The 23,393-nt window shown below is 42.5% G+C and overlaps 1 protein-coding gene across 1 annotated transcript in view; it reads right to left on the bottom strand.

The window, feature by feature from the left end:
* Window positions 1-23,393, bottom strand: part of LOC138287994 (annexin A1-like) — a 191,856-nt gene that overhangs the window by 85,813 nt on the left and 82,650 nt on the right. Inside the window, exon 3 of the mRNA XM_069229084.1 lies at window positions 21,263-21,347. Coding sequence (XP_069085185.1) covers window positions 21,263-21,347 — 85 coding nt within the window. The remainder of the gene's footprint in view (window positions 1-21,262; window positions 21,348-23,393) is intronic.

Here is a 23,393-nt window from a genome sequence, read left to right as displayed (position 1 = left end):
AAAATCACTGTCCAACCAAATACTTATTTGTGTATACAAAGAAGTATTTTATTTCTAACTTTACCCAAGCAAAGGAAAGTTATGACACTCACAGACAACAACACATTTCCTCCTTGAGGTCAGGGCTTTAGTGTTTTACTGGCAAGTCCCTGTTCCATCTGTTCCTCGCTACGGGAACGGGGTTATTCCCCATTCAATGGTGTCTTCATCCAGGCAAGTCTCACTAACAGGCCTTTAACTGACAAGTCCACCTTAACTCTTTAATTAGAGTCAACAGTGTCTTAGCTTCGCAGCACTCTTAGCAGTGAGTCCACCAGGGCCCGTTAGGCCCGTCACAGTCCTAACTGCTCCAGCAGAGAGGAAGAATTCAGCGCTTCGATGGTGTCCTGTCCACAGGCGCTGAAAACATGTCCAGTCCTGCTCAGGTGAGTTGGCTGCATGCAAGCATTGTGGCAGCGCTTCACAAGCACATGCTCTCCTCTAAGTCTATGAGGTTGTGCTCTGCAGCAATCTGAGGTGTTTCCATGCTCCTCCTGATGGTAAGTGTCCATGCTTCCCAAGAGAGTGGGTGGATTCCGATGCTGCTGATCTGAAGCACATTGAGGCACTGGTACTTTCCCAGCATTATCAATTGAATCAAGGGGGTCAGGTTGGATACAGTCCTTGTTGCTCTTGGTGACCGATGGGTCACAGCCACTCACAGTTCCCTGGGTGATGTCCCCTCACTCAGCAGGGAGAATATAAGGCTTTGGTCCCAAGTCCTAGTCACAGGCAGAAGTCTTGGAGACCTTGCCCTCCTCATGCAGCCCATCTGTCTGCTTGCAGATGACAATTTTTGGAGTCCCAAAATACTATTCTTCTAGTCCATTTCAAAACACCTAATGTGACTTAGGTTCTGGGTCTCTGACGTTTTAGGTTGGGGTTCTACTTCTTTTGAAGCACATATTTCTCTTCTCCCTTTTTCTTTCTTGCAGAGCTGCCTAACACAGCAGGAGAGACTTGGATCCTGATAGTTCCAAAACACAGGCCATGAGAGTGACTAAACTTCATACTTGGATGTCCGCCACAGCGATATGTGCATCAGAAGAATAACCTTGCACTCCCAGCCCCAATCTTTATGATTCCCTTATCAGTCCCATCTCCTTCCTGAAATGTCCAGGCTCTTTCCTTGTGATCTCTCACTGAATAAAAAAGTACCCTTTAAAGTGTTAAAAGGGGAGCCTCGCTCTCCCTGTCCCAGTGTGTCCCACCCAGCTCACAGGAATGCAGCAATACACAAATCTGTCTGGGGAGATTCCTCTAACTCTTCATGTCTTCAATAGGCAGGCCTAGGCCTCCCAAATGGAGCCCAGCTCCTCCATCTAATGTACCTTTACAAATTCACTCGGCATGCACCGCTCAGTACTGAAGACTTTCTTTGTTGCCTCTTGCAAGCACACATGCAGTAAGGACACACACTCAACATGGACGTGCTGCACAACACTACACCATTCATGTACTGTACTTCTCCCAGGTACACATATTCCCTGCACATGCACTTACTCAGAACACACTGCCTAGCACTACTTGTCTCATGTACTGTACCCATCACGGGTGCCCATAAAGCCAGTATATGCATTCACCATGTGCTGCACAGCACTACTGTAGCCCTCTATTGTACCCTTCCCAGGCACACATACAACCACTACACAATATGCCACCACCACTGTACTTGTGCTGCTTAACTCCTGGTGAAGGCAGTAGCCTTCCACTACTATGAGGGTAGCGCTTTGGGTGCCTCTCCTAGTTCAACAAGACCGCAATCTGTGAGATTGGCCTATGTCATGGTACACACAGATGATTTATGTTTCCATATGACAACTAAAATCAGCTTTAAGGATCTAGAAGTCAGTACCGTTGGGCACTCAGGGCATTGGTACACGTTCCCTACCATGCAGAGGACTTTTATTTCCCAATAATCTCAATATCTTATTTCCCTTCCTTGGTAATATGTGTTGGAAATGTCCCTTCCTGTAGGGTTGTCCCCAAACTTTTTGCTTTTCTCCTCCTATTTTTCTGACCCTCTTTTTGTTGGCTTTAGGACTCTGGGCACTTTACCACAGAGAATCAGTGCTAAAGTGATATGCTCTCTGCCCTAAAATGTGGTATAATTGTCTTACACCTGTTTGGCTTACTTATTGTTTCTGTAAGTCCCTTGTAAAGTGGTGTATCATATACCCAGGGCCTGTAAATTAAATGCTACTAGTGGGCCTGCAGCGCAGATTGTGCCACCTGCACAAGTAGCCTTTCAAACTTGTCTCAGGCCTGCCACTGCAGTGCTTGCATGCACAGTTTACTGGCACATTGACTTGGCAAATCAAACTACTTGCCAAGGCCTAGACTCCCTTTTTACTAGACGTTTATATATTTTTATGTGTTACATGCCCTAGTAGTGACGAACAGCCCATTTCGTTTTTCACTACGGTGAGTGCTGCTCCTCCCATAGGTTTGCATTGGGAATTCTCTTATACATGTCTAAGCGGTAATATTTGATCTGTAAGGAGTAGCGTGGGCATGTTTGGCATGTTTGGAACAGTGATGAGGAATCCTGCTTACTGGTTTAGGTGGTTTTAGGTTACTATTTTAGAAATGTCACTTTTAGAAACTGGGCATTTCTCTGTGCTTATAACTCGAGTGCTATGCAGTCTGACTCCAATCCAGGTCTAGGGCAGATTGACAGCTCCACTTTGTTCATACTCTCCAGAGTGCCATCCATCAAGAAGGGTTAGGTGTAACAGGGTTACATTTGCACTCATCTACATACCGATGGTCTTCCTCTTCTGAGAGAAGGAGGGTCACACTTTACACTTGAATAGGCTCTTTCCTGCCCTCACACGAAGGGCTTGTTTACCCCCTACTGGTGCCTGGAGCCAGAGTAGGGGAGAAGGAAAGTTCTTGAAACTGGTCAGATATGGCTGGAGCCTTCTTCCACTTTCTAGAAGCTGGGCACCTGGAGCATAAGGACAGGGGCTCTTGCCCCATGATATTTAGAGCACTTTTGGAATTGGGACGGAACCTCTTTGAGAAGGACTGTTGGACTTCACAGAGGACTCATCTAAAGTGCACCTATGTGGTTGCCCTGCTACCTACTGATGCTGACTGGCATAAAGGACTCCCTGGATTGCTTTTCTGCTTGTTGCCCTGCTGCCCCTGAATTTGGATTGCCAAAGCACTGTGGTGCTATCAAGAAGAGATTGTCACTGGGAGCATTAGTTCAGTTGTGCTGCTCTGCCTATACCCTACTGCTGCTTTGTGCCCCCACAAGTGTCCCCCAGGGATCCAGTGCATGGAATGTGGTGGCTGCCGCTGCTGGTATTGACCCTCGGCTTGGGGAAAGTGCTTTGTTGGTGAGTGCACGGTGAGCACCCCCTCACTCTCAACCTAGTGCACGGAGAGCACCCCTTGTGTCTTCAGATGCCCCTTGTTTACCATTAAAGGGTGGTGTGGCCGCATGGCTTGGGGGGCTAAGGAATCATGATTAAGCTTTGCGCTTCAACCACTGCCCCAGAGGGAGGAATCCCCTGTGTGCATGGCCGAGCCTCCCATCCATGAAAAGGGAACTCCCAAGCCCCGGGTCGGGGTGAGAAAAGTACCAAAGCGCAAGCAGCTCCCCCTCCTTTCTGGCATTTCCCAGTAGTGGTCCACGAGGCCACGGAGAGGTCCCAGATCCACTGTGACTTCCAGGCAGTTTGATGAAAGGACAACACTACAATCTTGGCAGCTGCCATACACGTCTGCTGGAGGCTGTCTCTCACTGTTTAAGCGCAAGGAGGAGCCAGTGAGGTCTCCCCCTCAGCACTTGAAGGTTGGAATATGCTCCCCCTTCCCCATGGTGGCACCTACCTCTGGGGGGTCCTGTCTTTTGTTTGTGGCAATTGCATGGTGTCCTCTCCGGAGGCAGGCCAGCCAGGGATTTGATCCCTAGAGAGAATACCCGTGAAGGCCGCCATGAGAGCACCTAGGCTTCCACGCTCTACACCTCTTGCCTATTCAAAAGAAACTACTGTAATCATGATATTAGGTGCACAAGTTCCCCAGTGCCTGACTCCATTTCTTGAATGCACACTTTTCAACCAGGCCCTAGCGACTACTGGAACCCCTCTAACAGGAGTGTACAGGTTCTGAATCTACGCAGGCTCACAGAGAATCATGTGCCTCTTTTTTTAGAGGTATTAGGTTCCCAAGGGCATACGGATGTTGGGATGGATGTTCTTGCATTGTCAAGATAACCAGCAATATTTCAGAACTGGCATAACCTGCATTTCCTGCCTTGATGATATAACCCATTCATTGTTTGCCTTGCATTGTCCATTATCACAAGTACAATTGACAGCCAAGATTTATGGGAGACAATCATTACCATTCACCTGCTCTACTGCTGCATTTTGTGGTCTGATGCTATAATACATATCATTTATACCCTGCCTTGTCAGGATGATGAGTATTGTCACAGAATTGATACCTTATGCACAGTTCTTATGATCTATGTTGTTGTTAGTGTAACACCATATATACATGTAATACTGAAACCTATTTTGATAAAATCTAGTGTGAAGACTTTTTGTGGTATATTTATTATGTCACTGGTGTGAGTGTGTTATGCAAACGCTTTATGCATTGCCTCTGAGATAACTCCGACTGCTCTGGCCAAGCTACCAAGGGAGTGAGCAGGGGTTATCCTGGGTGTGTAGCTCCCTTACCCTGAATAGAGTGGTGGGTTCTGCCTGGCTTAGGTGCATACCCTAGCCACCCAGAATCCCTATTTGTAACAATGTTCCAGTCAACATTTCCAAGTCAGACAAGAGTGAACTATTTAAAAGTATCTCAACATTAAAGCTTTCGGTAGCTTCCGGAGGACAGTAGTTCAGGGATTGGAAAGACAACTGGTACACATGACTGCTTGTTGATTCTTCATTTGCAGTGAAGTTTGTTTTCAGTCAATAGGGCTTTTTTGACAGAAGTGTGAAAATGTCACATCACATGAAGAGCTAAGCAATAGAGGTAACCGTTTAGAATCCATGCTGAAAGTATGTACAACAACTCTCCGTTTCCTAATATTGTATTTCCTTAACTGTAATTAGCTTTAGTTTAGCTGAATAGACAAATAATTAACCAAAACCCATTGTTGATAGGCAATCAATTGACTGACTTTCAACAATTCCTGGTTTTTCAGCCAATAATTAAAACCATGCTGAAACTAGAAGCCTTATAAAGAAACGGTCTTCCATATTGGTTGAAAGTCACCCTCCTGGTCCTGACCTGTGGCCGTTGACAGCTATGTTAAACAGCTAGATGTGATAAAGATCTTCTGTACAATTCTGCTGCTTCACATTAGTCTCAATTTTCACCTCCTATGGAACACTATCTCACTGACAACAGTAATACATTTTACAGATTTACAATAGTTTTTATTGTAAACTTTTCTTACAATAAAATGTATAGACACTTTGTATGATTCATTAGAACATCATACCTATTTTGACAGCCTATTACCATCCTGTTTTATTCCCACAGGCTACCTAACCTCCAATGCAATTTTCCTTTGTTTTAACACAGTCTTTTTTTCCACGAGTTATCCCCATTTTTTTTTATTTTTCGCCCTCGTCTGCCTTGTATCTAGACATGTGGGAAAGCATCCCAAGGGTTTGAAATGACAACATGCTTTATATTTCTCATAGTTGTACATTGACTCCAAGTCATAACAGTTGCCTTCATCCGGGCTTGTTTTTCAGGCAGTAGGAGTAAGCATGCTTGGACTTGTAGGCCAGTAAACAGCTCAACTACTGAAACTACATGTCGTGGCATGTGAAGTGTTATGTGCAGAAAACCCCAGATTCAGCAAAAAGTCTCCCTCCACACATGGAGCTAATTCTCAGCCGTTTTTCTTACTCGTGTCAACTGATAAGTTAATTAGAATATCCCATGAGGGATAGTTCTGCTGTCTACGACCAATGCCTGTTGGTCTAACCATTTGCAGATAGTCTGCTAAAATGTCAGACCGTTAGTAGTCTGATTTTTGAGAACTCGTACCGTTAGCTCTAATTTACCTCAATTATATCATTCACTTTGTCAGAATGTATGCTTTATTTGCTTATCCACAATAACACAGAAGTTACACCTATTGCAAAAACACATTTCAAATATCTCACATCCATAGGGTTTACCAATGTTTGCATTTATCATGCGGCAAAGAACATAATCGATGATTGGCAGTTGGTGTCATCTGTGATAGGAGTTGCCTATAAATCATGTCAGAACTTTACATGGTGCAACCCTTGCTGTAAGCAAATTTGTGCCTGTTCTTTACAATATGAATGGGTGAGGCTTAACATTTCTGTGTATGGTAACATCAGCTTACAGAAATACGCTCGATTTTAATATTTTTCTTGTAATTATGTTAACAAACCCGGAAGGGTTTTTTCAACTTGAACGGTTGACGTGTTGCACGGTATCTGAGAAAAGTATTTCGGTGTAGATTGCCCTTGATTTGGGCAAATTACTGCTGACAAGAAATCAGTTGAGATAGAGCATGCAATAGTTTCTGAATTTCCTGAACCAAGAATAAAGGCATTGTTTTTAATAATATATAAATAACAAACGTAAAAGTTGAGCAACAAGCCCCTCCTCTCTCCATAGACCGCCATATACCAGAAAGGTATGAAAGTATGAAAGATGCTCGCATGTGGGGCTGATGGGGTTGCATGTTCGATGTCATAAAGCTGTTTCCTGGTTGCAGCATGGTGGCATGAAGGTATGTGGGGGGCATGAATGAGTGATACATCCGCAGGGCCGGGATTAAGGCGATGCGACCGGTGTGGCTGCACCGGGCGCTGACCTCGGGAGAGGCGCTGTGTTCAGAAATACCTTTTGGTTTTAAAAGCACCTGCTGACTCCTTGCGTCCAGCAGTTTTCATGCAACAATAAAAATGACAACGCATGTGATTAGTGTTTCTGCTGGAGAGAGTTAGATGTTTCGTCTATATTCTTTCCCGTGGCAGTTTGGATTTATCATGAAGTAGAGCACAGGGTTATTTATGGCTGCTGCAAAGAACCAGTACCAGGTAGATCAGAGAAGAGTAAATTTCATTGATTTGTGGAACATTTCCAATGGACTAATTTACAAAAGTAAGATTAATTCCCTCTGTATAACGTGTGTGTGATGTAAAGTGCTATGACACCATAGGGTTGGTACGGCTAGTGCAATAAAATAAATGTATGTGAGAGGGGGATAGTGAAGAGATGAGTGACACTGTTGGAAGGTGGAGGTGAGGGAATCTTTGGAGAAGGTAATTTGGAAGGGGGGCTGCCAAAAAACATTGTTGCAGCGGGTGCCTCTAACTCTAAAGCCAGCCCTGGATCCATCGCTTGCCATATATTCATTCATGTATTATGGTGGCTATAATCTACTATTAGAAATTCAGGTAGGGCTCTTAGACTAAGGCCCAGGTTTTGGAACCTGTCACAAAATGCAGCACAGCACCCAAAGTTGCTGCGCTGTGTTGCGTGACAGGGAGAGAGTAGGAAAGTGCCATATCTACAGATATGGCACTCTCCTCCTTTATCCCCAGCACAGACACAGAATTTTGCTGCTGAGTGACACCAACACACATGTGCTGCAGGGTGTCTGTGTGAGTCTAGCATAGGTTTTGTACTAGAATGGTAACCTTTCCAGTACAGAATATTATGTTTAGACTAACTTTCAAACCTTTCCTACTTTGTATGTGTGCTGCACAGTGTGGCATACATACGAAGTCAGAAAAGAAAGGAGAAATGAAATACCTGTTTCATGTGGCGCTGAATTTGGTGCATAACGTTGTCTACTATTGATAGTAGATGGGATTTTTCAAGAAAAGCTATGGATCTTAGCATAGGAACACCTATGTATCGCCTATGGAACGCCCCCCTGGTGCAAAGTAACAAAAAGCAGCACTTTGTGCTGATTTGCTTTACGTTTTGTAGCAAACCAATGGAAATATCAATTTGTGTTTCTTTCTAAATCCCCCAAAATATTTTTTCTCAGCTCTACGTTAAAAAAGAAATGCAAACCTGATGCAAAACCTTTCTATGTCTGGGCCTAAACGGTTTAGTGATGAAACATATTTAGAATGCCACTTATTTACAATCTAATAGTAATTAAAACGCATTTCAGTTGAAACAAGGCTTGACCATGAATAACTTCCATGGCTTTGTAAAGCGGTAATAGATCGATTTGGCCACATGAGTGAAATGCACTAGAAATTGTTACAATACCTCAATGTGAACATATTCTTTGTACCAGACATGCAGTCTTCATAAATAAAAAAATCAGCATCTTGAAAATCGCAACTCGAGTGTGATTCGCACTGTGGGAAGGGGAGGAGCTATGACAAGTGTCAGACCTGAGGGTAATGGTGGGGGCACCCAGAGACATAACAAACATTAGTAATACACCAGGAATGAACACAAAAACTGTGCATTGGTGATAAATCAAAATGCAATCTTGACAGCTGCCAGACCCTAAAACAAGGCCTACCCTGGCTTTTGTTGCCCACAGACAGTTTGGAGCCCTGACAGAGGAAGGGAAAGAACTTTCCAGAATCAGATGTGGGAGTAGGCCAGGGAGTTTCCGAACCACCTACAAAGACTAACGCCAGGTATAAATATTGGACTTTGAAAGCTACTCATTAGAACACCCCTGGACCTGTGGAAGTCCCAGAAGAAGGATTGGGCTGCTGCCAAAAGTCTGACCTGCTGCCTAAAAGACTGTCTTGCTGTCTGAGAAGGAAGATTGGACCTGCTTCCCGTCATTCCAGGCTATCTAGAGTGACTCCAAGGGTCAGTTGGTTAATCTCCTGTGTGAGCTATGGGCACACAACAAAGTTCAAAGACTTCCCTGCAACTGCCCAGCTGACTAGCTAAAACTGGACCTCTCTGGCCTGCCACTGTGCCTGACTAAACCCTGCGGCAGGCCCCTGCTGAAGTGAGTCATGATCCCCCAGAGGAGTCACCCAGGTCCTGGACCCTTGGCTGGTATCAATGAGAGCTCCATTTAAGTGACCAGGTGAAAATTCTGAAGTATGGACTCCTCGCAATCGCAAATGTACCTGTTAATGCCAAGATTCTGCTACCAGTGACAACCAACAATGCAAAGTTTCGGTGAGACCTGCTGTTTGCAACAACAGTGACCATTCGAAACAACCTGCAATGTGAAACCTGCACTTCACACTTGAAGCTATAGCAATGTCTAGCTCTTCGAGTTACAGTGGCGACAGTCAGCAATGCCCGACCTGCTCATAATGCTACAGAGAAGACCATTCATGACACTCAGCCTCTGCTTTGTGGCCTCCTCATCCACAAATGGAACTCTTTGCACAGGACTTCAAAGGTAACCTTTCAGCAGGACTAACCTCATCCCTGTATATAACCTGTGCTCCATCGCAGTCAGCCACAACTTGTGACTCAGTTCAGCATGACTAGATGTACGCAAGTGGCTCTTTTTTCTCTTAGGCACTATTTTTCACTTACAACTTTTGAATTAAATATTTCTGGTTCTACTTGTTGGATTTAGGTTGTTCTGGTATCATTTCATTTCTTTAAATGTACTATAGGTTTGTAAATTGGATTGGGATTTGTCTTTTGCTGTATTTTTATTTCATTGCTGTTTGCGTGTGTTTCATAATTACTTTACACATTTCCTCTAAGTTAAGAGTGACTGCTTTGTGATAAACTACCAGACAGTTAAGCACAGGTTACTTTAGTGACTTCACACAGACTATGACTGGGATTGTTGCCTGAGTGGGGCTTCCACCCCATCAACCAATAACTCAATTTCTTACATGAAATTACTTGGCATCAATTTTACCCAAAGACGTAATTCATGCTGTCCATGAAACTAGGTTCCCAGTTCTCTTCATGCCAAAAATTTGAAACATATTCAAATCTAAATGGATAGAGGAGCTTTTTCTCTTACCTTCCATTTTGAGTCCACAAATCTAAAATCAGGTTTGTGTTCCAAAGCTCCCTGATTGGTGGGCCACAACTTCAGGAAAATTGTTGTGGCAACCATTACAGGATGCAGGGACTCATCCCCACATCATATAAAAACAATGACAGTAGTCACAAGGGTACAATACAACCAAAGTACACTGTTCCATAAAGAAGAAGCTCTAGGGGGATCTGAAAAATCAGGAGCAAGGGCCCTCAAGCATCACAATGGATGGCTGGTATCATCATTGGGTATTGCTCCTCGTCAAGCCGGCAGTGCAATGCCTGACGGTCTCCCCGTATAGAGGAGAACTAAGCCGAGTGTGTGTTAGTTACTGGTGAATACTAACCATATCAAACGGGCATGCCTACATTCAAGCACCAGTACGTGAAGGAGAGAACAAGAAGAATCAAGGGTAAAATTGGTTACTCATCCCTACATATATCATCAATTTAATCAATAGTCAGAGATGAGGCCAAAATTAAAAACCAGGGGGAAGTAAATCTTGAGTGGCAATGCTCAATTACTTCTAATGGACAAAAAAACTCGGAGGGATAGCCATCTAGGCATCTACCTCAAACAGGGTCAACATGTTTCGCGTCGTGTGGTCCCCACGGATCCAGTGACGCTTCATCAGGACCAAAGAAAATTTGTGTATATATAAAGCTCTACTCCAATTAAACCAATAAGGTGTTGTAATCAAAACTCCATTAGCCGGTCACTTACATTTGAGGAATACTAGGCTAAGTCGCAGTCAGGTCGCCCACCCCCAAGTCGGGACTAGGCTCCTTGGTAAACACGTCCCAAGGACTCGGTTATCAGTATAAATCACCGCCGGTCCGGATTCTGGACCTACCCTCCGGGGACGTGAAACCGCATCACAAGGGGTCACTGGGAGCAGCACCTGACACTTTGGCACAGTTGAGAAGAGGACAAAGATTCCCCTTACGTAAAATAAAATTGCCACATGTGGATACTTGTAATGGGTTTACAGCTCCCAGCAGGGCCCTCTCATCCTGGAATTCATATAAAGAATATGCAAAACCCTGACATGGGCTCCTGGACCTTTATTATAACTTCTATGAGGTCTGCTGAGTATAGCAGTGCATTCTTGTAATGTTGAACAAAAATGAAAGCAGTTGTTGTTGAATTGATAACACGATTGTTATCAGGGTTAAATGACTTTGTTAGACCTGACAGCTTTTCCGCAAAACATTTTCCTTACTCCTCCATTTTTGCGAATCTCATTTTTGCAGACCTTAAGACTTTGTGCACCCTAGCACTTCTAACGAATGTTAAAGTCTGTATGCTCTCTAATGTAAACATAGCAAAATTGGTTTACACCCAATTGGCACATTTAATGTACTTGTAAGTCCCAAGTAAGGTGGTACCACAAATACCCAGGGCCTGTAAATTAAATGATACTAGTGGGCCTGCAGCATTTATTGTACCACCCACTTGAGAACCTCTTAACTATGTCTCAAGCCTGCCATTGCAGCCTATGTGTACAGTTTTAAACTGCAATTTTGACCTGGCAAAAAAACCTTTGCCAGGCCTAAACACCTCTTTAATAAACATATACGCCACCCATAGGGCAGGCCCTAAGTAGCCCGTAGAGCAGGATGCAATGTATTTAAAATGTTGGATGTGTATGTTTACCTTTTACTTGTCCTGGTAGCAAAAAACTCCTACATTTGTTTTTTTCTACTTCATGGCCTGCCTCTCCAATAGGGAAACATATTACATTTAATAAGTGAAAACACCCAATTAGAAGCAGGTAAGAATGTCGAGTTTGGTGCCCAAAGAACTGTAACTTTAAGTCCTCTAGAATGGTAAAGGCAGATTTTAAATCACAGTTCTGAAAATGGGACTACTAGAAAGTTGGCATTCTATTGTCCCAATCATTTGGTGCCTGTAGCCTCTATCCTGGGTCATGTGACTAGGTGTAGATAGCAGTTGACCTTTGTGTATTGCTTCCATACATTGAGACAAAATGTAGTAGATGATTGTCATCATCAAATGTAGTAGATGATGGTGAGATGGGCCATCTCTGACTTGATGAGGGGGAGGAGCTGTCACCTACAACACTTATACACCATAAAGGTTCTTCCTGGGCACATTCACAAAGGGTTTGACTCTAGTCTTGTGTGACCACAGACAAGCTGCAGCCAGTGTAGGAAGGCAGGAATTTCCAAACACTACTGGGGGGGGCATCTAGAACCTTCTCTTGCTTTAAAGTTTTGGCCCCCACTTGACAGATCACCATCAAACTTTCCATGAAGACACTATGCAAAAAAGAGCATTTTTTCTGAAGTTTCATGAAGGTTCAATAAACGGTGCCAAAGTTATTAGCTAACCAAAAAAGATATTTCCAATGGGAATGCAGACCAAAGTAAAATTACCCAGAGGTGACTGCCACTCCATATATGTGTAATGTTTATTTAAGAAAAATATGTTTAAAAAAATCTTAGAGTCCAGTGTTATTGAGTGGAGTGTTATTATCTGGACAGTCACACAATACAGTGGAAGACTGCAGTCTCGTACAGTGAAGTATTGTAGAGTGAAATATAGTGGACTGGCGTAGAGTGGAGTGGTGTAGCTTACAGTGAAGTAAAATGTGATAGAGTGGAGGGTGTCTCATACAGTAGAATGGCATGGTTTGCATAATAGTTCAGTGGCATAACCAGCACTTGAGTGAAGTGTCTTAAATTAGAAAGGTGTGTCTTGCAGTACAGCGGAGTGGTGTGCCATAAAGTGTTGGAAAGTCTTTTAGCATGTAGTAGAGCATTGTACAGTGCAGTGTTGTGGAATTGTTTGAGTATAGATTTGTAAAGTAGACTCTATGCATATGGAGTACAGTGTCACAGAGCAGCATAGGGTGTAGTAGAGTTTATTAGACTGCAGTTGAAATGATTGGAGGAGAGCATGGTAGAGGTAAGAAGTGTACAGAGGAGTGTGGATCAGTGGGGTGGAGTGTGGTAAAGTATTGTATAGTAGAGTATACTCAAGTGTAGGAGGAGGCATGTAGGATAGACTGGATTGTAATGTCATAGAGTGTAGTGTTATGCTGTAGAGAAGAGTGGCGTGGAGTGAATAGAGTCGGCTGTCATAGCATGCAGTGTAGTAAAGTGTAACAGAGGAAAGTGGTGTGGCATACAGTAGTGGAGAGTGGTGTAGTATTTAGTAGAGTGGCACACAGAGGAGTGGCTTACAGTGTATTTGCGTACAGTAGAATAGCTTACAGTGTAGTATTGTAGATTTGATTGCCATACAATGGAATAGCGTAGATTGGAGTAGCATAAAGTAGAGTGGCATACACTGGACTGGCATATAGTGCAGTAGGGTACATAGGATTAGTATACAGTGTAGTGGTATAGAGTGGAGTTGAGGTCACTGTGATAGCATAGACTAGAGTGTTATACAGTGCAAAGCGTAAAGTGCAATAGTGCAAAGCGGAGGACAGTACAGTGGAGCATTGTACAGTTGAGTGGGGTAGACTGCAAAGGCGTATACTAGAGAGATGTAGAGTGCAATACCATACAGTGGAGTAGCGTAGAGTGGAGTTATGTACAGTGTAATAGGGTAGAGTGGAGTGGCGTGCAATGGAGTAACGTAAAGGCGAATAGCATAGTGTGGAGTAGAGTGGAGTGGTGTACAGTGGAACAGCATAGAGTGTAGTAGCATATGGTGGAGGGGTCTACAGTGCAATGGCATGGACTGGAGTGGAGTACAGCGGAGCAGGGTAGACTGGAATACCATACAGTGGAGTTCCCTACAGATTTATCAAATTTGACCTTATCTCAAACAATCCCATCAGGAATTGGTATAGTGGAAATGTTCACGAAAGATAAGTCTCTGCAGACCTTGTGAGAAGAAAAATGGGCTTTTAGGATCTCATCCACGAGTTCAACTGTTGATCTTTCAGGAAGGTAATGACCATGTATTAGAAGAAAGAAAGTAATAACAAAGCCAATCCAAAAAGGAAAGCTAATACAGTCAAAGAAAGCCACAGATAGTTCTATGGGAAAATAAAGTAATTTGTTTTAAGCCAATTTATCAGTTTACGTGTTTTTGGCAGTTCAGATGTAGAAGAGGCAAATGAGACTGAAAAGGTGTCATTGATGTCTGCAAAGTATCCAGAAGCAGTTCGTGCAAAACCTGAAGCCGTATTTGAAGGAGGAGAACTGGTAGGAGTCTTCTGTGTTGGTTCACTGTAAATGACACCATCCATTGTGGAAAAACATACAGTGAAGTGGTGTTGACTGGAGTGCTGTACACTGGAGTGGCATACAGTGGAATAGCATATAGTGTAAAGGCATCCAGTGGAGTGGCACAGAGTGGAAAAGTGGAAAGTGGAGTGAAGTAGACAACAGTGTGTACAGTGGAGAGCGGTAGTGTGGAATACAATACAGTACAGTGGCATAGACTGGAGTTGCATACAGTATTGTATCGCAGAGTGGAGTGGCATAGAGGGGATTTGTGTAGAGTGTAATAGCATATACTGGTGTAGACTGTAGTGGTGTATCTGGTAGTAGGGCATAGTGAGATACCATAAAGTATAAGGGCGTACTGTGGAGTTGCGTAGAGTGTAATAGCATAGAGTGAAGTGGTGTTGAGTGAAATGGCGTGCAATGTAGTAGCATAGAGTGGAGTGGCCTAGAGTTGGTTTGTGTAGAGTGGAATAGCATATACTAGCACAGACTGGTTAGCATACCTTGTAGTGGAGTGCAGTTAAATACCATAAAATGTAGTTGTATACTGTGGCGATGCAAAGAGTGTAATAGCACTGAGTGGAGTGGCAATCAGTGGAGTGGCATACAGTGACATGGCACAGAGTGGAATGGCATAATGTGGAATAGGGTATAGTGGAACTGAGCACAGTGGAGTGGCATAGAGTGGAGTGGCGTGGAGAGGAGTGGCAATGTGTGGAGTGTGTACACTTGAGGGCCATACAGTCGAATACCATAGAGTGGGGTGGTGTATAGTGAAAAAGCACAGAGTGGGATAGAGTGAAGAACATAACTATGTATGTGAAATTGATCAGGAATTTAGATTATGGTGTTCAGAGTAACACTAACCAGTGAATTGCCCTGCCTTGCATTTCAACAGATCTACATAGCAATGCAGGTTTACTTTTGGTGGCCTTGCATTACTTTGTAAATATGACTTAAGTAATACGTTGCCCATGTGACACCATGTGTGATGCAAGAGTAATGCAATGCAATAGTAAAAAAAGGTCTTAGGGCCAGATGTACCAAAGGATTTTACCCATTCTGTGTGTATGGGAAAAAGCTTTCGTACATATGGTCCTTAGTTACATCTTGTGCCACGGTATACTGCAGTAACTTTGCAATATGCTGTGGGACACGACAATTAAAAGACAGCCATACACTTTTTTAGCAAACTTTGGCTGGGTTCTGGGAAAGGGTCTTAGGTACAGTAACTAGTAGGACGTATTCTTTTTCCTATCTATTACAATTTTTTTAAAGTGGTAATAGGTAAGGAAATCTTTAGTATTTTGTTACATATTTTAAGCAATTTTTTTTACTACAACAGTAGTAACTAGTAGGTTGAATTTTTTTTCTTAAAATGTTTCTTTATATTTGTTCATTTTTAAGCAATGTCTAGGTAGTACCACAGTATTGCATAATTTGATTACAGTAATTAAATATCTTAAAAAATGTAAATACACTGTAGTACTCTACCTTTATGAAATATAAGGTGTTATAGTGTTTTTAGAATTTAAAAAAATATTTGTTACTTATTTTTGGTTCTGCAGTACTTCATAGGTAGTACAGCGGTAGTCCGTGGAATTATTTTGAAGTGTATAGAAACTACATATAACATTTTCCTGCCTATTACCACTTCAATTAAGTGGTAATAGGCAGGGAAAAAGTATAAACCTAATACTTACCTTCATTTAAGGCCCTAACCCACAATACAACCATTGTGTGATAAAACAACATGGCTGCCTTTAACTGTTTGGGGACAAAATGTGTTTTGGGACCCCCTTTTTTCTCTGCAAACCGTTGATCAATCACTGCAAAACTTTGCATCATCTGGCAATGTAGAAGGGACAATAGGTCTGCAAAGCAGGAAACATATATATCACCAGCAGGTAGTTACAGTTTGGACCTAGTTTCTACAGGAAAAGTGTTTTTTATTTTTTAAATAACTTTGATGAATCTTCGCAAAGTTTTCAAAACTAGTGTACAAGTCAGTTCAGCAGCTGTCTGTACTATTTTGGGGTGATTCATCAAGCAGGGGCAGAGAAAAGGGGGGATCCCAAAATACATTTTCCCTGTGCAATTTCCTAAAGGGGTTTTGAACACGACTACAGCCCGAACTGCTGAACGGAATTACATCAAATTTGGCATAAACCTATATATTGGTCCAGAAAGAGAGCTTTTGTAATTTGGTGTAAATCTGTAGTTTTGAAGTTATCAAAGGAAAAAGATTTATGTATATCTACAGACATGGAGGGTCAGCGAATACGACAGATCTCAAAATGAGATCTGTTTGGCTGCCACTGCTTCAACCAGGAAGTGGTGGTACCATCTTAGGATTTGGACTTGGCCATGCCCCAAGAAAGAACATTTAATAAAAGTCAAGGAGGCAGGTTAGGAATACCCTGACCCCCAAGGGCTGGTGGTGGGTTCCGAGAGGGAACCCGCTAAGGGCAAAAAATTTATTTTTTTTATTTTCCAACAAATCCACTGAGGATCCGTGTATACACGGGAAAAATTTAAAAAAAGCAAGTGCAGTTTATTGTGCTTGTTTTATTAGCCCCCAGGTAGGCCAGGTCCTGGGGGAATTGTACATTTTGAAATTGGGAAGGGGTGTGTCACAGCCCCTCTCCCAGGCTGATTTCGGCCCCAAGGAACCCATCCCCTGGTGCATTGCCGATATTGTTAAAGGGAGGAGGAGCAAGTAGTCTGGCACACTGTGCAGCTGCCAGCCATTATACACAACTGAAAAGTATAAAAATAAAAACACAAATGGGACTTGGGGTAGGACGAATCAGGAGGTCAGGACAGGAGATTGCATAGGGAGGGTTAAAAAGGGACAAAGCAAGGGAATACATGCACTTCCATGAAGTTCTTCAAGGTAAATGAAATAAGCATTGGTAAAGCCAGTGTGACTGGCTTTAATGGTCTAAGCCATGCAAAAACAGGCGCATGCAAAGGCTCACAGAATATTTTTGTCCCGTTTTTGTCCAACCTCTTTTTTCTGTACTTCCTATGCCTGTGCCCTGTTGTTTGTTCCCAATGCTTGCAGTACTACTGTTTTTAATTTCTTAAACTTGCAGTGCTACTAAGCATCACAAGCTTGGGGAATAAAACATAGTCAACAGGCTTAGAAGGTGCAGAAAGAAGGAATTTGCACAAGACACAAAGCACATATATTTTTAAGTTGTACACGATAGTCATTTAAAACGTTACTGCCTACATTTTGTTTTCTGTTTTAATAGTCAGCATCGGAATCAAATCTGTACACAGAGGATAATTGACCTCTCCTATTACACTATAAAATTAATTGGGTCCCTCCTTTCAGACCATGTCATCTACAATTTTAAGGAGGTAAAGCACAGCCAGACAGAGACCATTGTCGCAGGAGCCTCCCAAAACACAGGCACAGCAGAACCCTTAATGCTCAGGGTTTCCTCTGCTCTGCTTTCCTCCCAAGTCTGATATCCACAGGAGTTGAGAACATGACCTAAAAGGCTTGGAGTTTGTTCAATATAGCCCAATGCTCTTCCAAACTCAGACACTGCTGCCTCATGTCGAGTCTCTAGTTCATGTGTGAAATGCCATCCTGTATGGTGCTGTAGTAATCAGAAATCAAGGCTCTGTGAATGGTAATTAACAAAACAAAGATGCGTTGATGTTAATCGGGCACTCCTGGTGCTTCTTGGATCTGGTAAATAAACATTCATAGTATTTTTATGTAGGTTAAAATCAGAAAATCAGAGTTAATGTTAATAAGTGGTACTGCTGTGGGTTATGCAAGTGACCAAGGTTATTTTGTTTGCTAGAAATATACGATGCTCTTGTACCATTCATAATTTAAAATAATGCTGCAGGTTGGTTCTAGTCCTTAATGGCCTGCTCATGTTTTGGGAGGCAAGGTGTCATTGTGCCCGATTCACAAAGGTAGCTTACAATTTTGAGTAAATATACTACGTTTCAGTATTCATAAACTCCGTGTGTAAGTTACAATGGAAGCAAAGTGGTTAGTGGAGTACTACACGTATGGCAAACAAATGCTACTACAACATCCTCCCTGAGAAAATATTGAAAGTAGAGAAATAAAATAAAACCCCATAGGAAATAGTGTAAAATGTAGATAAAATTTTAAAATGTAAATACATATAAATTAAGATTAAAATATATGTAAAAACTGCATATTTATTATTTATAATAATAATTTATGTATTAATTATAGAGTGTTTTAATAATCCATTTATTTTGAATTGTAAAGAATAATGCAATAAATCATTTCAGTAAATTATAATATCATTTTCATTAATTTAATGCATAACTTGTAATAAGTATTACTGGACATAAAAAATTATTTATTTGTTAGGTGGGAATTTATTCTTTAATTTAAGCTTCAGAATTTTTTTTTTAGTTTCATTGTTTTCCTTTAATTATTGTTTTAATTCAAAATGAATGTAAAAGTGCTGTAGCAATGTTTTAATTTTTTCTTCATTTAAAGTAAATATATACAATGAAATAACATTAATATGAGCATGAAAATATTCTTAATATTTTTTGTGTTAAATACACTTTTTAATTTTTTTTCAGTGCTTTACCATAGGAAGACTTGTCAGTCAAGGCAGAGATCTCGACATAGTAACGGATAGGGAAAAACAGAAAGTCATGCATTAGGAGGTGAACAATTAGGCCCTCATTACAACTTTGGCGGGCGGCAACTGCCGCCCGCCAATTTGTAACCGCAGTGAGGCCGCCAATGCGGCCACACTTCCCCGGTGGCCGTTACAACATCCCCGCTGGGCTGGCGGGCGGAAACCGAGTTTCCGCCCACCGGCCAAGCAGGGATGTCAGCCGCAACACGGGAGCTGGCTTCAAATGGAGCCGGCGTTGCGGCGGTGCAGACAGTGAAAAGCCATGGGGCTGTGCCAAAGGCATGGGCAGTGCAGGGGCCCCCAGGGGCCCGCCACTCCCCTTTCCGCCAGCCTTTTCATGGCGGTTCCTACCGCCATGAAAAGGCTGGTGGGAGGGGGACTCGTAATCCCCTCGGCAGTTCTACAAGCAGCGCTGCCCTGGAGGATTAATCCGCCAGGACTACTGTGGCGGTAAACCGCCGGTCCCGGTGGTGCGATCGGTGCATCCGACGAAACAGCCCTGGCGGTCTTTGACCGCTAGAGTTGTAATGAGAGCATTAATGTGATCCCAGAGTTCAACACAGACTAATTTTTCAGTCATATTGAATGGTAGGTGAATGATGGGCCAGGAGTTGGCAAGGTCATCAGGGTCTAGAGTAGCTTTTTTCGGAGTAAGAGAATCTGGCCTGTATGGGAAGAAGCATTGAGTGAGGGGTGCATTGACAATGGTAAATAGGAACACAAGAGCTTTAATGAAATAACAGGGTAAGAGATCAGCTTCATAGAAAGTCTCGTTGAGGAAGTTCAGTATGTAAACGAGATCTGCAAGGGATAAAGCTTTGAATAATGACCATTGCAGAATTCTACAGTAAGTGGTGGGTGTGAGAGAGGAAGCAGCCTTGGTGTTGTCACACTGTAAACTATATCTGTGTTCATGCTAAAGCTTATTTCAGGACCCCTTTCTCTGGATAAAGCATCAGGGGAGACTCCGAGGCCCATATTTTTACTTTTTTTGTGCCGCATTTGAGTCATTTTTTGACACAAAAGTGGCGCAAACTTACAGAATATAATTACATTTTGTAAGTTTGAGCTGCTTTTGCGTCAAAAAATGACGTAAATGCGGCGCAACAAAAGTATAAATATGGGTCCAAGTGTTCTGAATTTCATATGACCACCCGTTGGGGGCAGAAAGAAAATGCTAAAGGCTACTTTCTGATCCCAGCCACCAATGGAGACTAATGCCATAACCAATCAAAATCGTGATGGGAATGTCACAAAATACATGGCGAAAAATGCAGAGTACATTCTTGTTTTCAGTGAAGAGGTTGGATCCAAAGCTCATCCGTGTGTACTGCTTATTGTATGTAGTATATTGATGTGGAGATATGAGATCTGTGAGACAGCAAGTTGTCAAAACACACCTAAAATAGTTCCTTGAAGTATGCAATCGAAGGGTAAATTTATTCAATCAGAGCACAGTGAACCAAACCTTTCCTGGTCGCAACAAACACAAGAACAGAGAAGAAAGCCACTGAACCAGGAGCAGCAAAGTGAGAAAGTCAGCAAAGTCATTCAACATGTCCAAAGGGGTGACCCACTGTGAGTATATATAATGAAGCAAAGACAATAGGTCTTGCCAACAGATAGCTAACGCTACCTGTAACTGAGATCTAAAAAAAATAGTCTTTGGCAAACGCACTAAGAAAGCTGGCATGTGTATCACAGTCAGTTCAAAACAGCGAAACAAGACGTGTCATGTTTCTGTGCAGGTGGTCTCTTGAAACTTGGGAGTGGGATGAGTTTAGTCAAACACTGCACTGTTTCTCTTAGGGACTAGGAGATTAAAGTACTCCGGCCCAGGTGCTAACACTGCAGCACATGCCATAGTGATGGTTTCTCTTTAAGGGTAACTGTCCTGCCTTGAAATGGTTCAACATTTGGTAGTGCAATCTTTCTGCAAAGTTGCCCGAAAAGCCGTTGCCTGCACACAAAGGGAGTTAAATTTCATTAAGGATTTTTGTTTTGCCCTTGCACTTTTTATAGACAGAGGTGCATGGGATAAAGTCCTTTCGCAACCCATATAACCCCATACACATGAAGAATAAGTACTGTACATTACAAGGGTGCTAACTTTTCATCTACATGTAGAGTAATAAAGAATAGGCTGGAAAAATCGTTGAGGTCCTTTTCGTAATACCAAAATTGTCCAAGATGTACAAAAACAGGTACAAATGCCTCTAGCCTGCCTGAGGCAAATTCTTTAAATTGGCCTCAGAATTAGACCCCGGGCTCAGAAACAGAATACGTGTATTGTAAATCGCATACTGAGCTTCATTTAAGAGGCAAAACATGAACAGCAAACTCAAGTAATACATACGATACTCCATTCTTTAACTTTATTTCAAACATACCTTTAGCTTTGATGGCTTTGTCCAGATTTGCAGCATCAGCAGCGGCGTTAAAACCTGGAGCACCCTTAACTGGTCCAGCATCACCCTACAAACAATACAATTTCCAATAATAAATAGTTTCCTTAAAATCCTTTACATTGGAGTCGAAGCAGTGTTATTTGAATGATACAGTCAACGGATGTGTCCCTGCAAGAATAACTTTCCAATATTCAGCAGCATTACTGGCGATTACATTTCCCTACCCTTCGAACCATGTTAGGTAAGCTAAGCTAGAAATAAAATAGAAGACAGGTAAAGTATTTTAACATTCTTTTCCATTCTCTGCTCTGTGGCTTATTATCTTCTCACTGTCAGCAACCTTAAACACAGACATCTTGGCTGTCAGTATGGCATTACTTTATGGGTTGGCTTGCCGATATCAAACTAGAACTAAGTGTACAATGAATTTTATACTCACATACGAAAAGCCTTCTTTAGCCTGATGTTTTTTATATTGTAGTCAGTTTCTTACTAATACGTCAGCTTTTTTGCAGTCTATTCTTTTCTGATCCTTGTTCTTCTTTTCGCAACTTCATTAGTGATAGCACGCATGTTTCCTTTTTGAGAAGGCTGTGTTGCATCCTCCTTTGAACCATTGCATCAGCCTGTCGTATGTTGCTTCTTTTCCTCATTGCTTCAGTTAGAGGAGGAGCAGGAAAATCTCCACGTCCCATCTGCCCTCCATTAGAATCCTCCTCCACATTTAGGGGCACATTTACGAGAAAGTGGCGCATCTGTCCGACACCATGGTTGCCCTGTATTTACAATACGGCACACCATGGCAGCCATTACCACAACAGTGTCAACATTCTTGACACTTTTGTGGCACTTTGCTGTATTAGAATCAGAACTTTTGAAGCTAGTGCAGCAAAGTACAGGGAGGCCCATAGATTATCATGGGTGCGTCATTTTAACGCCTGCCCTAAGCAGGCATTAAAAAAGACAGAAAAAACGGTGCAATGAAATCTTGTAAATTTCACTGCACCTTTTTTGTGCCTCCCTGTGTGGGAATGCCCCCCTTGCGTACAATATGCCTGACGCAGAGATATTGTGGTGCAAGGGGTTGCAAAGTGGAGCAATGTATTCATTGCATCACTTTGTAAATATGGCTGAGGAGAATGGCCACCTTAAAGCTTCCTTGGAGTCATATAAAAATGACACTAAGGCGGCGCAAGGGCCATGTATATCTGCCCCTTAGTGTGTATGGGAATGACAGAGCTTCACTGCCAGTTACACATTGGAAACACCTTTCTAGTTGAGCTGATGCCCATGTTTACTTTTCACCTACCTCTGGCATTTCAGCTCTTTCTATCCATGACATAACCATGGTGGGCTAACACTGAAAAAGTCTTTGCATCTTCCATCAGTGGACCCCCTTTTTGGAAGTCCCTTTTCTCTAGGAATCTGCTGCCCGTGAAGCTGCATGCCAGAGCTGCTAAATACCAGAGTTATTGGGCCAAACTCCTGCTCCCCCTTTGGGCCAAATGAATGAGGCTTGCTGAGGGCTCTGAAGGAATGGTCCTCTAAGATTTCTGTGGATTGATCCTTTTGTGTAGCCATTTTAGTTATAGCTCCATGCATGTTATTTTAACACACTAGGCCGCTGTGCACTCTAACCTAGATATATTTTATTTGGCTTCGTCTTATTATTATTACAATAACCAGTTTTACAGTCTTGTTTTATTTTCATCTATCTAACTGTTTTTGCCTAAGCCAGCACTCTGTTCTCAAACAAGACATTCTTGATCACTCTGTACTTCCTTCAAGGCTACAGCTCGGTACATTGCCGGTGAACGTGGTAGAAGTTTAGTCTCCAACATTCATAGAAAATACACATTCTTACATAGGGACATTTTCTCAGAATATCAGCTGTGTTATTATATAAACACTTCCTTGTCCATTACACGTTAGAGGGAGATTCCAGCCAGGGAACGACGACTGAATGCCAATTGCTGAATGCTTCGCTACAGATGCTAATGCAGACCACGGGCCTTTGCTCGGGTATGGGGGTTGATGTCTTCCCAGGGGAACCTGAAGAGCAGACTTAGAGCTTAACATGCTGTGCTCTATCCTACCCTAGGTAGGGATTAGT

The sequence above is a fragment of the Pleurodeles waltl genome, chromosome 1_1, assembly GCF_031143425.1.
Source record: "Pleurodeles waltl isolate 20211129_DDA chromosome 1_1, aPleWal1.hap1.20221129, whole genome shotgun sequence".
Lineage (NCBI taxonomy): Eukaryota > Metazoa > Chordata > Amphibia > Caudata > Salamandridae > Pleurodeles > Pleurodeles waltl.
The sequence above is the reverse complement of the archived record's forward strand: the minus strand, read 5'-3'. Positions and strand labels throughout refer to the sequence as shown.